Source organism: Typopeltis vanoorti, chromosome 21, assembly GCF_054136105.1.
Source record: "Typopeltis vanoorti isolate ZY-2024b chromosome 21, IOZ_Tvanoo_1.0, whole genome shotgun sequence".
NCBI lineage: Eukaryota > Metazoa > Arthropoda > Arachnida > Uropygi > Thelyphonidae > Typopeltis > Typopeltis vanoorti.
In genome coordinates, this window is record NC_143569.1 from 31,787,890 (window position 1) to 31,801,426 (window position 13,537).

The 13,537-nt window shown below is 30.8% G+C and overlaps 3 protein-coding genes across 3 annotated transcripts in view; all 3 read left to right on the plus strand.

Moving 5' to 3' along the window:
- Positions 1-2,110, plus strand: part of LOC150094710 (hemicentin-1-like) — a 39,501-nt gene extending 37,391 nt beyond the window's left edge. The window contains exons 15-17 of the mRNA XM_090411642.1: positions 710-829; positions 1,593-1,754; positions 2,046-2,110. Of these exons, the coding sequence (XP_090267768.1) occupies positions 710-829; positions 1,593-1,754; positions 2,046-2,110 (347 nt within the window). The remainder of the gene's footprint in view (positions 1-709; positions 830-1,592; positions 1,755-2,045) is intronic.
- A 188-nt stretch (positions 2,111-2,298) lies between these two features.
- On the plus strand, positions 2,299-8,686 carry LOC150094711 (cell adhesion molecule Dscam2-like). The gene is made up of 4 exons (XM_090411643.1): positions 2,299-2,408; positions 4,402-4,683; positions 4,880-4,999; positions 8,499-8,686. Exons 1-4 carry the CDS (start codon positions 2,303-2,305, stop codon positions 8,684-8,686), a joined length of 696 nt encoding a protein of 231 aa, XP_090267769.1. The 5' UTR covers positions 2,299-2,302.
- Positions 8,687-9,062: 376 nt separating this feature from the next.
- Positions 9,063-13,537, plus strand: part of LOC150094712 (hemicentin-1-like) — a 45,862-nt gene continuing 41,387 nt past the window's right edge. The window contains exons 1-3 of the mRNA XM_090411644.1: positions 9,063-9,189; positions 12,202-12,483; positions 13,105-13,224. Coding sequence (XP_090267770.1) covers positions 9,063-9,189; positions 12,202-12,483; positions 13,105-13,224 — 529 coding nt within the window. The remainder of the gene's footprint in view (positions 9,190-12,201; positions 12,484-13,104; positions 13,225-13,537) is intronic.

Sequence of the window (13,537 nt, forward strand, 5' to 3'; positions counted from 1 at the left end):
CTATGAACGTTATGCTAATTAAATAGATCAAAATATTGTGAAATTCAGATCCCCAATTTCAAGGCTTCTGCTTAATTAACTCCCTCTTCGATAGCATAACTTCAAAATTTGCCTATTTTCGAAATTTTCTCAATGTTTCTTTTAGCTATGACATGGAACTTCATTTTTTTTTCGAAACAGAAATGTGCTTCTTAATTTGAATTTTACGTTTGAAAGTTGACTATTAAAGAAAGATCATTTCTTATCCTATTAAGTATCGAAAAATAAGGAAAAATTAGCTTAAATTTTGTGTTTGAAAACTTATGGCATTTGTTTAAATTCTACCATATACAAAAATTGAAAACAAAACTCGTACATAGCATTTCAAGTAGTAGTAGTGAGTAACAATGGTAATTTAGTAAAAAAAAAAAAAAGTTCTAATTTTGCATAAAAACCTAGCACTTTTATCTAATGTAAACTCCTAAACTTTCTTTGAATGATTTAAGGGATGCATCATCTACGTCGTTATCTTTTGTGTGTGTGTGTATGTATGTGTGTGTGTGTGTGTGTGTGTGTGTGTGTGTGTGTGTGTGTGTGTGTGTGTGTGTGTGTGTGTGTGTGTGTGTGTGTGTGTGTGTGTGTGTGTGTGTGTTGATATGAGATTCGGTTGACTGAGATTCTCACAAATCATTGAGTCATATTTCAAAGTTCTTATTAATTATTCTTTCAGCATCGCCGAAATGGCTGAAAGAACCCCACGATCAGGAAACAGTTGTCGGACAGTCAGTTATACTTGAATGCAATGCGCAAGGGTCTCCATTTCCTCAAGTAATCTGGAAAAAAACTGAAGGTAATTCACATCACGGACTGAACTGATTCTGATCTAGGAATCACAATTAAGCAGTAATCAGAGGTAGATTACTATTTGATTTAGCACTCAGATGCATATTTGAATCTTTTCTAGGTTACAATGAGACAGGAATATATTAGTAATGCTTCGTATATTATAAGTTAAGGTAAAATATAAAATTCAAAAGATGTAAACGTGTCGCTCGCTTAATAATGACTTTCGTGCTCTGCCGTGCGCACTATAGTTTATTTAGTATATAAGTGCATGCGTCTGAGAGTTAAAATGTAAGGACTCATCATAGTTTCTAAATTCTGCTGAAAATGTATAGGCCATAAATAAAAGTGGCGTTTCTTGTGATACTATTAATTGAAGTAAAATAAATTATACAAAAGAGTTTATCATATGAGGTTGTTTTAAACAAAATTTATAAATTATCCTTACCATCACTATATGGTGTAAATTTGACTCAATCTGGATTTAAATGTTTAACCATTAAAATTTACTATGTCATATTAAATAATTCAACAGTCTTATTATGTGCATGTCCTTTTATAATATAATAATGGGAATTAATATATATCTTGCACTCGTAATTTTCTTTTGCAAATAATTTTATCCTATTAATATATCCAAAATTATATAAATATTTTTCCAAATGTAAACTATAATTTTGACACATTTATTAAATAAGTAATTACAGTTTATCTTAAATCTATATATCATTATTAACAATTAAACTAATATCTTTCTTTTAATTCTTAAGGGAAAACCTCAACAGGACAGATAGATCTCCAACAGGATCTCTCCAAAAGTGGAATATTAAATATTGCATCCGTAACAGAGAATCACGCTGGAACTTATGTTTGTGAAGCTAATAATGGTGTTGGAGAATCGTTAACAAAATTAGTTCATCTGTTCGTACATGGTAAGAAAGACAAATAAAGATATGTTCATTCTTGCAGAAAATTCTTCTGCGTGTGTTTTGTTTATTTCAATTACGTTGACATTAAAGAAACATGATGTCTCTATTTCTAAATCTTTCAAACTTCAACGAAAAAATTAGTTCATATTGAGACATATGCTATACTTTTATCATATGTTTATATTACTTATGGTGTATAATTATTTTTTATGGTTTCCATGAATCTGTAGATCATTCCATTGTAGTAGTGACGGTTGTCGCGTGAAGCTGATGTATCTCATTTATTTTTTGTAGTTCACAACATAGCCGCTGAAGGTCGCTTGCTTCAGTGTAGACCATTGTACATGACTAGTGTTTAACGCCATTTATGTAGGTAGCGAAACGATTTTAAGCCAGACCTCTGAAATTTATTAAACAGGTATAAATGTTCTGCATTAGCTCCTTGAAAAGCCTTTTACCGAAGCATGCTTATAATACACGTCTCTAAATTGGAAATTAACTGATAAACCTAGAAAAAACTAACTTCATCCTCTCCCTGTGTTGACGTAAACATGACGGCCTTCCTTATGCGTGCAGCTGCCGCTATTGGAGTATGCCTGAAACCTCTGGTCGTTCTTCTTGTGTCAGGACTTCATATGGGTGGAACAGTAGATGATGGTAAGTAGAACTCTGTTTTTGCTCTACTTTAATAAGTCATTTGTAATATTAAAACAAGGATTTATCTTAAAATACTAACATTTATAACATAACTCGAGAAGTTATCTGTTATAAGTATCATACCTTTCTGCTAAATGACCGATTTGATCTTTATAACATTCTGATCATTGCCGGATTACTAAAGTGGCTGGAAAAGTGCCATGTTTGTAATTTGGAATGGATTCCCGAATTATTTACTCCTCATGATACCCACAGTAATATATATATTGTATGGATTACGATATCTCTTAGTTGAAATTAAATTAAAATTAAATAAATTTGTTATGACTGTAAGTTAGATAGTCCTACTCTAGAGACCAAGCCTGGTACATTTTTTTTTCAAAACCTTTCGCTCTCCAGTCAGGATGATGATCTATCGCACAGTGGTCGAAGAAAACCATATACCATCTGGTTATGAAGCACGGAGTTACTTAGATTTTAAGTACTTTAATCAACATAATCTCATTTAATACGTTTAGGCTTTTATAATAGATTTCGTTACTGTATGACTGGTATTTCATCTGAATTCGGGACGTAAAATTATACTTAGTGATTTCCCATTGCTCTCAACATTCCCAATTTTCACTCTCCAAATTCCGTATTTCTCAGTTTATTTAGTGCTCGATGCCTTGTTTCATATGAGAAGAACCTTTATTAACCTAAATTCTTCTTGGAATGAAAAATTTCCCTAATAAATTAAACCTGCTTGGAAAAAGTACACGTGTCCTATCCAGAAAGATACCACTATTGTAAGTAAATGCGTTTTGATTAAGTGATTTGCTTTTAATACATGTTTTCATCCAAATTCCAGGAATTTTTGTAGAGTGTTTTTGTTATAGCCACGCATCTGTTCTTTCGGTTTCAGTCATTATGTATTATATTATTAATCTTAATTCATAGATTTAACATGCATGCATCAGTAAACAGGTATTTCTGTTTCTTATGTTGGATCGATATACGAAATTCAAATAGCTTTAGTTTGCTTGATTATTATGGTCGTTGATCAGCTAAAAAAACTGATAATCTTACTAGAAACAAGTTGTCTAGCCTGGTCGGCCGAGTGATTTAGCATATCCGCTCTTCAACAGGCTACGGGTTCCAATTTCACCAGTGACAAAGATATTTGCCCAGTATCGTCTTTCCTGTATTAAACATTATATTCGTGCACTACATACCTTATGTGGTGTAAGACTTTGATTTCCCAGTGTGAGACCTCATACCTGTTTATTGGAGGCCTGAAGTGGCTTGAAAATTTTCCATGTTTTGTCTCTATATTATGGTTTCCCGACCAGGTAAAAATGAATAAAAATACAAAATAATAATAATAATAATAATAATAATAATATACAAAATATATATCCCACCCAAATGTACTAATGTACTATAAGTTCACAACGTTTCATGGGTAAGTAGGAACCCCATACAAAAATAATAAAAAAAATATTTCAGATAGTTCTGTTGGGTATCCAAAAAGGAATATAAATATAAAATTAGATTGGAATATGAATATAAAAGTACGAATATATTTATTATTCTAAACAATGTATTCATAAAGATCGGAAAATAATATCTGAGTAACAAAATTGACAGAGTGAAATAGTTATGTATTGCAATTATTTGATAACATTTACAAGAATTAATTGCCTGCTAATATATTTTTTAAAAAAGTATCATTGCCTATTTAGTTCTAGTCTCCGTTAATTGAAGCGATATTTTTTACTTAGCTGGGGAATGAATTTTTATCTTAATTTTTAAAGCACATGCTTACCGGAATAAAAGCATACAAAAGTCAAAAGAGTTATACAGTTACGAATCTGTTAATCTTAGAAATATAAATTTCTGCTGTATCTAAAAATACATAATTTAGTAAATCCTAGTTTTTGTAATGGTTTAACATGGCTTGTCGATGACTTTTGGCATTGAAGGTTCACTTAATTCTTATGCTGTCTTCCAGATAAGCCAAGAATACAGCCTTTTACAATGCCTGCCTCGATTAGCACAGGCGAAAGGGCGACTGCTGTGTGTGCTGTCACTAAAGGAAAGATACCGCTCCAGTTCATATGGTATAAAGATGGAGCAAGGGCAGAAAAATATTCAAATATCAAAGTTAACACTCACGACACATATTCAACCATAGTTATTGATATAATAGACTCCAAAGTAGGAGGAAATTATACTTGCGAAGCTAGCAACGCTCACGGTAAAGATAGTTTTTCTGCAGCTTTAGTTATTAAAGGTAAGTTGCTAATTTTTCACTTAAGAAGCATTTAATAATATGTTTTCTTCGAAATTTAACTAACAGTAATGCAGTTTTAATGGATATTACTTTCATGATATTTGAATATTTAGTTATTTCAGTCTTAATTAAACACTTTGAATAATGAAAATTTAAAAGTTTGGATTAAGATGTTATTTTGAAATTTCCTTCCTAGCTTCTCCAAAATGGATTAAAGAACCAAAAGATGCAGAATATGTAGTTGGTCAGTTAGCTGTAATTGAATGTCAAGCAACTGGTTCTCCGCGTCCTCAAATACTCTGGAGTAGAGTTCCAGGTAAGAAAATGGCTTATTAGTTGGATTTTCAATGTACGAATTTCATTAATTGAAATGAAATTGCAATTATATAATTTTTAAACAGCTGGTTGTATTAATATACAGATTCAAAACAACGTCTTTCTTTTAAATTTTATTATTAGAGGTATAGCTCGATCCAGAGCAGCATCGCAATCATGTATAGTGCTGCCATATAGTGGCAGTTCTGAACAGTATAATCTGTTAACAGTATGCATTCAAGAAGAAATTTCTAGACTTTATGATTTAAGTAAAATCGTGAAAATCAGCAACACTGTGTTAAGTCACGTCATAGCTCATAGCAATATTTCGAGTCTAACCATTTTTCTGAAATATATGGTCAAAGATTATAGTCGGTTGATGTCTTATAAGAGTGATGCTTTAATTACGTATCTCACATAATTCTGGAAAACTGCGATTAACTTGAAAAAAAAAAATATGACGATGATAATGAACTTACAATTTTACAACTTTAGTTCCTTTTCATGTTGTTCTACGTATTGCTGTGAAATAAAATTGAACTGAGAGTGTTTTAAAAGCAGATTTTATTGGATCAGTTATGCAGTTTTATCGAAATAATAAATCTTTTTATTGTAAAAATTATTATAAAAATCAATTTACTTGTGGGTTCTTATAAAGAAACTAAGGATTGTTTTATTTTCTTGACTGCAATAAAAAAGGAAGCCTTTTTTGTAGTAGAAAACAGAAAAAAAACATATAAGTAAATAAAATAAAAGCAAAAATGAAAATAAAATAAATAATTCACTATTAGGTTGGAGTTTAGCCATCAGTTACGGCTAAATGATCTCGCATACTTCTTTTGGCGTTAGCGGATTTATTTATTTTTTACTCACTATTAATATGTAAAATAAAAAAATAAGATGTTACTAGTTTACTACTGATAAAATTTAGTGCAAAGATATTGATGTTAAGAAATAATAATAAATTATGGAATATTGATTCATATTAATTTTTAGGTAGATCTATTCATTATATTGGGTATGAAATCCTTAAACTTTTACCCAACTCTGTGTTAAAACATTAAGAGATTTAAACATGATTTAGATGTGAAATTAACTAAGCAAATTGTAAGAATAAGTAGTTGGCAAAACTATGACTTCTGGGTAATATTAATAAACTAAAACATTAAAATTAGCGGTTTGAATTCGCCCGTCAGTGATCTGTTTGTTTTAGCTTCTTGATAAATAGTTTTCAAGATGGCCCCTGAACAATCTCGTGCTAGACTACTGAATTCTTACTAATCTAATTTATGGAATAGAGGAGATAAAAGTGTGTAGAAAGTTCACTGGAATAAAGACAGGTTACAATGCTTAGTTTATGCCAGAATCTGTTTTGTATATGCCAGAATATGGCAATGTGAAGAAAAATTACTTTACCACACATGCTGTAATTTGCTATACCGCCATATTATGGAAATTTGTAAAAACCCTTGCAAGACTAGTAAGCTTATAAGTTTGGTAATGATATAGTATTGGTTTTAAAAATAAATAAAAATAACTACAAGGTAGTTTTTGTCACTTAGTATGACATCCTGCTTATTGAAGCATATGGCGAAACCATATATGGACTCCATAGTAGAACTTCCTGCTTATCCAAGGCTAACTTTTGGCCAGCGTACACAATGCTGTCGTGCTATCTACTTTCATCCTGTTATGAATGCGGATGCTACAAATATATAAATAGTTCCTTCAACAAATGACAAACAATGACAAAAAAAATTTCTTCCTACGAAGAAATTTCGCCTCATATTTCTCACTTCAGGTACTGAGGAATAACAGTTTTGTTCTCTGTTTTATATGTTGTTTCTATAAACCATTAGCAGGAAAAAATATCCATCTCGATATTTCCTTTATATATGTTGTTTTAAGGATACTTGTGACATAAGGCTGAATGATATATGCACGTAAACACAAGAAAGATATTTAATTAACCAACCAAATATTTCGGTCTGGAAATTGCAGACCATCTTCAGTGGTATTACTCCACGCTTTCCTTGAACGTTTGTTCAAGGAAAGCGTAGAGGCTTTGCTCCATCGTCCCAACCTGAATTGTAATGACTGTATATCTATATCAAAAATCTGAGAAAGTCTAATAAAGATTACTCATTAATTTTTTTTTTCAATCATGTCTCTACTTCAAAATATTCCGTTTTATACTTAATACTTAGTGATATAACATCACGCGCGCATGTTCTATTTTTAACGATCTATTGTTAGTATTCTAGCTTGTATTTTTTTAAAACTGTTCTTTTAATACCACTGAAGATGGTCTGCTATTTCCAGACCGAAAAATTTGGTTAATTAAATACCTTTCTTGTATTTACGTGCATATATCATTCGTTTATATATTGTGCCCAATGATTTCGGTTTGTTAAGGCAAAGTAACTTGGCTTCTTATAAACATAACTTTGATAATAAGACCGGTTCATAGTCTGCTGTGTGTTAACCGTTGGTGTGTTCTCTGGCTGGTTTGTCGGTTTTACATGTAGAAAAACAAATTTCAGAAGGAAAAGTATTGTGTCACCACCGTATAAGATTCTCTGTCTCGTTTCGAGTTAAAACTATTATAAATGTTCTTTGAACTCTAGATAGGATTTCGATGCATATTTTTATGCGGTGTTATCGACTGTGCTACTAAAGGTTCTGTGGATTAAATTATATTGCTTTATTGTACTTTCATTTAATATTAAGTATTCGTATCAGTCTATTCAAGTAGTAGAATTGAATTAGCAAGTGATCCTAATTCAACAGTACCAACATATCATCTCATTAAATGATTTTAAGATTTCTAGAATATTAGAAGATTTTCAAACCAAAAAAAAAAAAAAGGAAAAGAAAACAAGAAAAGAAAGTAAGAAAGAAAGGAATATCAGCCAACAAAAAGTAGTCGTCCTGGGAAGCATTCAATCTCAGATCAAAAAATATGTAAATTTTTTCCTCTCAATTATCAAATTCTTCTACGTCAGTTTTCATGATTTATCAAAATGGACTCGCATTTTTATTGGTTAAAAAATAACTTGCTAATTTACGGCGGATATTGTTAATTTACAATTAATAATTTACAGAATTTAATGTCACCTTGAATAGTAAGTGCTCTATTTATGCTATTATATATAGTGAATCTAAATATCAATGTAAAAGTATTCCTTGTTTAGATTTAGCGAACAATTAAAACAAAGATATGCGTAGTCTATTACTATACATCTCTCTCTTTCTCCTTACCTTAATATTTGTCCTTGTTCTTCACCATTTCTTGCGAAAATGAAAATCTCGTGAATATTAATTGCGAAATCCATAAACTAATGTATTTTCATTGTATAATTCATTTTCCATATAATAACGTAACTGAATAAATTATTATTTTCAAAACTTATGTGAAAGCTGAAATAAATTTTCAACGAGATTTTCATTTTTGCTAATAAATAGAAAGGCTTCTGTTTATTAGTTTTACTTTTGTTTAGGGAATAGTGAGACCCAAGGGAGTGTTTCTAAGACTTTAGATCATTCATTTCTTTCAAATGGTTCTCTCACTTTGTCAGCAGTCCAAGAAACAGATGAAGGCGTTTACATCTGTGAAGCAAGTAATGGTGTTGGTGACCGATTAACCAAAACTATCCATCTTCTCGTACATGGTATGGCTAGAAAATAGTTTTATGCCTCATTTAATAATATTTTAAAAATTATTCCGAATCAATATATTGGTATTTGATTTATTTCTGTTTTACTCTACATAATTGGTTGCAATAAAAGAATTATTAACAATGTTTTGGACTTATTTTCTGTTTGCGTATTTTCACTAACTTTAGAACCAATTAATAACACCAGGTGGCGATTCCGTCGTGGTTTACTCCATGACAAACAGTAATAACGCCATTGTACTTCGAAGAGTTGTAGAAGAACATAGGATATAGTGCTTCATGTTCATTCTTGTTGGTGGTTCTGTGTTTGTTTATAAATTTGGAGTATCATTATTACATTAGGAACAGATCATTGACGGTGGATTACATTATTAATTTTGGGCATCGATGGGCAAATATCAAAAGACGCATGTAATGCTGTGCTTCATGTCTACGCTAGGAGGAAGAAACCATAACTGTCTACTGTTTCTAGTAGTGTATGGTCTCGTGCTGCTAAGCGAAGAAAGAAATATTGGTAAGTAGTGCTTGTATATGTCCTAATTATTTGAAACCGAACTTAATGCAAGTATAAACACAAGTACATCATTTTCAGTTTTGTTAGAAACTACGACTGATTTAAAGCCAGTTATGCAATATTTTGCAAAACGTATAAAGGAAGAAATTCGGGTATCGGCGTGATCATACTCTGCTTTGGGTATTTTCCTTTTAAAGCATAACTGACATTCAAAAAATTTAAAAATTATTCACTTGATAATTAAAAATCATGAAAACTTTTAGATATTTCAGTTAGTGTTATTTTTATTATTTCTATAATTCATGACAAATGCCTAAATCAGCCTGAAGAGATGGCATTACATTAAATACCTGAATTGTAGTCGACGAAATAAATAAAATAAATATAAGCAAACATAAAAAGTCAGTTACAAAGATTACAGATATCATAAAAATGCAATATTGCAGCTTAAAATACAGGAAATCATATACAACAGAATAAATATCATTGCCCGGAATGTATATATATATATATATGTGTATATATATATATATATATATATATATATATACATCACTGCATATTTTTCTGATTAGTTATTTTTGAATATTAAAAATTCAGAGTCCCTTTGTGAGGTGTTCGTTTTAATACAGTTCTACCATCTATTTCACTGTATTGGTCTCATTTTTCACAGTTCGGTTATTATATATATCAATTAGTAGTTTCCCAGTGTTTGATGAAGTTTAGTATTTTAGCCAACTCCAGATCCACACATACACATTGTAATACATTCGAACACCACTGTTTTGTGCGATGAACAAAAACTTGGCTGTTTTTCGCATATATTTAACTACCATCGCAGTCAGTGGTGCAATTTGTAGTGTCTTTTTATCATATTAAATTTTCAATTTTAAATAAATTCTACTTGAGTAAATTGTATATTGATAAGTTAGTTTTAATGCAAGCAATACATATATTCTATTTTTATAGTTTATCATTTTATCCTTTTTATTACAGCAGTGATTTAATTTCTTCAGCGAACATCTATCGAGGATTTATTTAAGATGATACCACCATCTGAATATAATAAATATAATTAAATTTGTTATATAGTTTCATGTCCGATTTAATGTCTTTCCTTAATGATGTGGCTTATATAGTTTTATAACCAAAAAAGAGGATGTGTTGTACACCTTATCGCCGTCTGGCTTAATAACAAAACACTTCTGGAATAACTTTACTATTTATATGTTCTGTATATGGTCATGTGCACTATAGAGTTTTAGGGTTCGATTTATTATTTTTATTAATTTTTTTGTTTTTGGAATCTTTTACCATTCATTTAGAGGTCAAGAAACTCAGATTCAATTCTCATGATTTCTTGACTGTCTGTCTTAAATGAAAAAAAATATAGCAACCTTTGACTTGAGTAGCATATTTTACCAACTTGTTTTAAACTATTATTTTAAATTTTCCTCGCTTGCTTCCTGTGTAACTCCTATGTTGAGATTAATCCTCCCTTTCACTATATATTTTTAAACACTTTCAACATAAAAAAGATGTTCGTATGATTTTTATATCTGATTTTATATAAGTTATCTACACTATATATTGATAAAGTTTAGTATTTTACCCAACTCCGGATCCACACATACACATTTTAATGCATTTTTCCTCTCTATATTTCTAGACTGCAGTGATTTATCTACTAGTGAATGTCTTCGATTTTCTTTTCTTCTCTTAGACCGTCTTCCCTAACGTTTTCACTCCAGAGCCGATTAGTGTCTTCGCATTTTCCACACTTTGTTTTTAAGACGATTCTGTCTACAAAAGTTTGATATCTATTGTAGTAATGCAATAGTATCGTAGATGGATTGAGAATTCCATATTTTAGTATCCCCCCCTTCAAACTAAACTTGGTTTATGCCACTTCAAGCATTTATTAAGGAAGTAAGCGTTCTCCTTTCACCTAGTTTTATGCTGTTGTTTGGCCATACATAATATTTTACAAGTGAAAAAAGTTTTAGATGCATTATGCCATTATAAGAATCGAACTCAACATCTCGATGGCGATGCTGAAATTCTTCACCACGCGATTTTCTTGGCCACGTTTTTCTTTAATGTTTTACCATTTGCTATTTCAGATTTGACGATTATTTTCAAAGTATTTTTGCTACTTTCTCTTCAGTAATATGTTGTACATTTGAATCTGCATTTCATATCTGAAAGAATTTATACTTTTTAATTTTTGTTCTGTTTTTCAGAGTCCTACATTTTTTATTGTTTTCATAACTCATAGGAAGCACTTTGTTATCTCCCTGAGGTGGTATAACGTATCATAAATGTTCACAGCAATCACAGTATAATCAACGAAACCCGCCGTCTCTCTCTCTCTCTCTCTCTCTCTCTCTCTTTCTCTCGTTTTTACTCTGTACTCTTTCCACGTTAATTATTCTCATATTTCTGTTTAAAATGACTCGGGTAAAGAAGAAATTCATGCCCACCAGAAACGTTTGCTATTAACTCTCTGGCACTTCCAAAGTATTTTCATAAATCTGGGATATATTTCCACTTTACTGCTGATCTCTAGCAAGCTGCTCGAACGGCCTCCTACTCAATGAATTTATCTTGCTGTTACCTCTGTAAATTCTTGATAAATTAACAGCTGTGACTAAATACTGTACATAACCATTACTTTGCATGGGATACATACATGTGTAAAGAACACATACAATTGATAGGCATCACATACTATAGATTTGAATTAATAGTTACATCATTGCCAAATTTACTTTTATAACAAACAGATTACTTGGACCCTAGAGGCAATTGAACCTGATATTAAGATATATTATGAAAGTGAAGTCAATAACAAGTTCGCTTGTAACAAAACTTAAAATGGTGTGCTTCGTGTATAAATACGCATTGTTGCTTAGATCGCGATGCGTGTTACTCTAATGCAAGAGTTAATTCATTAATTGTACATTTATATTATATATTCATATTTAATTCACGCATTTTTGTTACCCACAGCATCCCCCAAGATTCAACCTTTCCATTTTCCTGCTGACGTAAAATTGGGACAAAAAACAACTATTAGCTGCTTAGCCATAGAAGGAAGTTCGCCATTTACTTTCCATTGGTTCAAAAACTCAGCTGAGATTAGTAGGTTCCCCAATATTAAAGTGAATACTCATGACGAATATTCCACACTGCTAATTGATCCTGTTGATCAAAAATCTGGAGGGAATTTTACGTGTTCTATTAGCAATTCTGTTGGCAGAGACACATACTCCACTTTTCTTCATGTAAAAGGTAAGAATCTTAATTACAAACATATTTTAAATTTTAATTTTTTCGAAAAGTTACTTTATCTAGATTATGTTTCAATATATTCAAATAGTAGCGCATTTTGCAACGTAAGTTGGTTTTCGACGGTATAGTTGTGACCTCAAAAAAAAAAAGTAAATAAATCAAAGAATAGCATTGAAAATGATTAGTAATAACGGTTATTAGTCACTAGGGCTGCTATCAGTAGGTTATATCTAAATCTAAAAATTATTTTCTAGATTTTTAATTTATCTACTTGCAAGGGTTCAGAAAAGCAAAAGCGCAGAGTATCATTATTTTAATAAAAATCATAGTGTATTTAAAATACATAGTAATGAAATATAATCTTTAAAATTCCTTAGTATGCTATCAGATGCCAAATGATACGTTTCATATTTATTTTAATAAAGCCTTTAATAGTAATATCTGATTAATATTCATTAATTTCGTTGTAGGCGTAAAATATTTCCATCTTTCTTCAGTTAAAATGTATTAATTCCATAATTAAAATTTACATACAGATTAGCCATAATAATCTTAGGCATAAATCTTCGAATGCCAACTATAATAATTTCTGTTCTAATTATACTGATTTGTATTGTATAGCTCCACCTACTTGGTTGAAGGAACCACAGAATCAGGAAACACGTGTGGGAGATCCGCTTACGTTAGAATGCGAAGCTACTGGTTCTCCTAAACCTCAATTTTACTGGAAGAGGCTATCAGGTGATATTTAGATTTACTTTAATATTTAGAATTTCATATTTAGAATTTCACCATGTCCGCATAAAGATAAAAATCCCTAGTCTGCTTATAGGATTGATGATTATCTCCTTATAAATAGAATTATGTACATTTTTCCCAAACGTATTGAAACACTAGATGATAAGCACAAATATGTGCAAATGTAGTCTGGTCTAGTATAACATAGAGAGAGAGAGAGAGAGAGAGATTAAACACATGCACTTTTTAATACACTTCGGTTTTGCCCTCAAAATGCAGTAAAGTACATTGTCATATTTGATAATAAACACGTGGT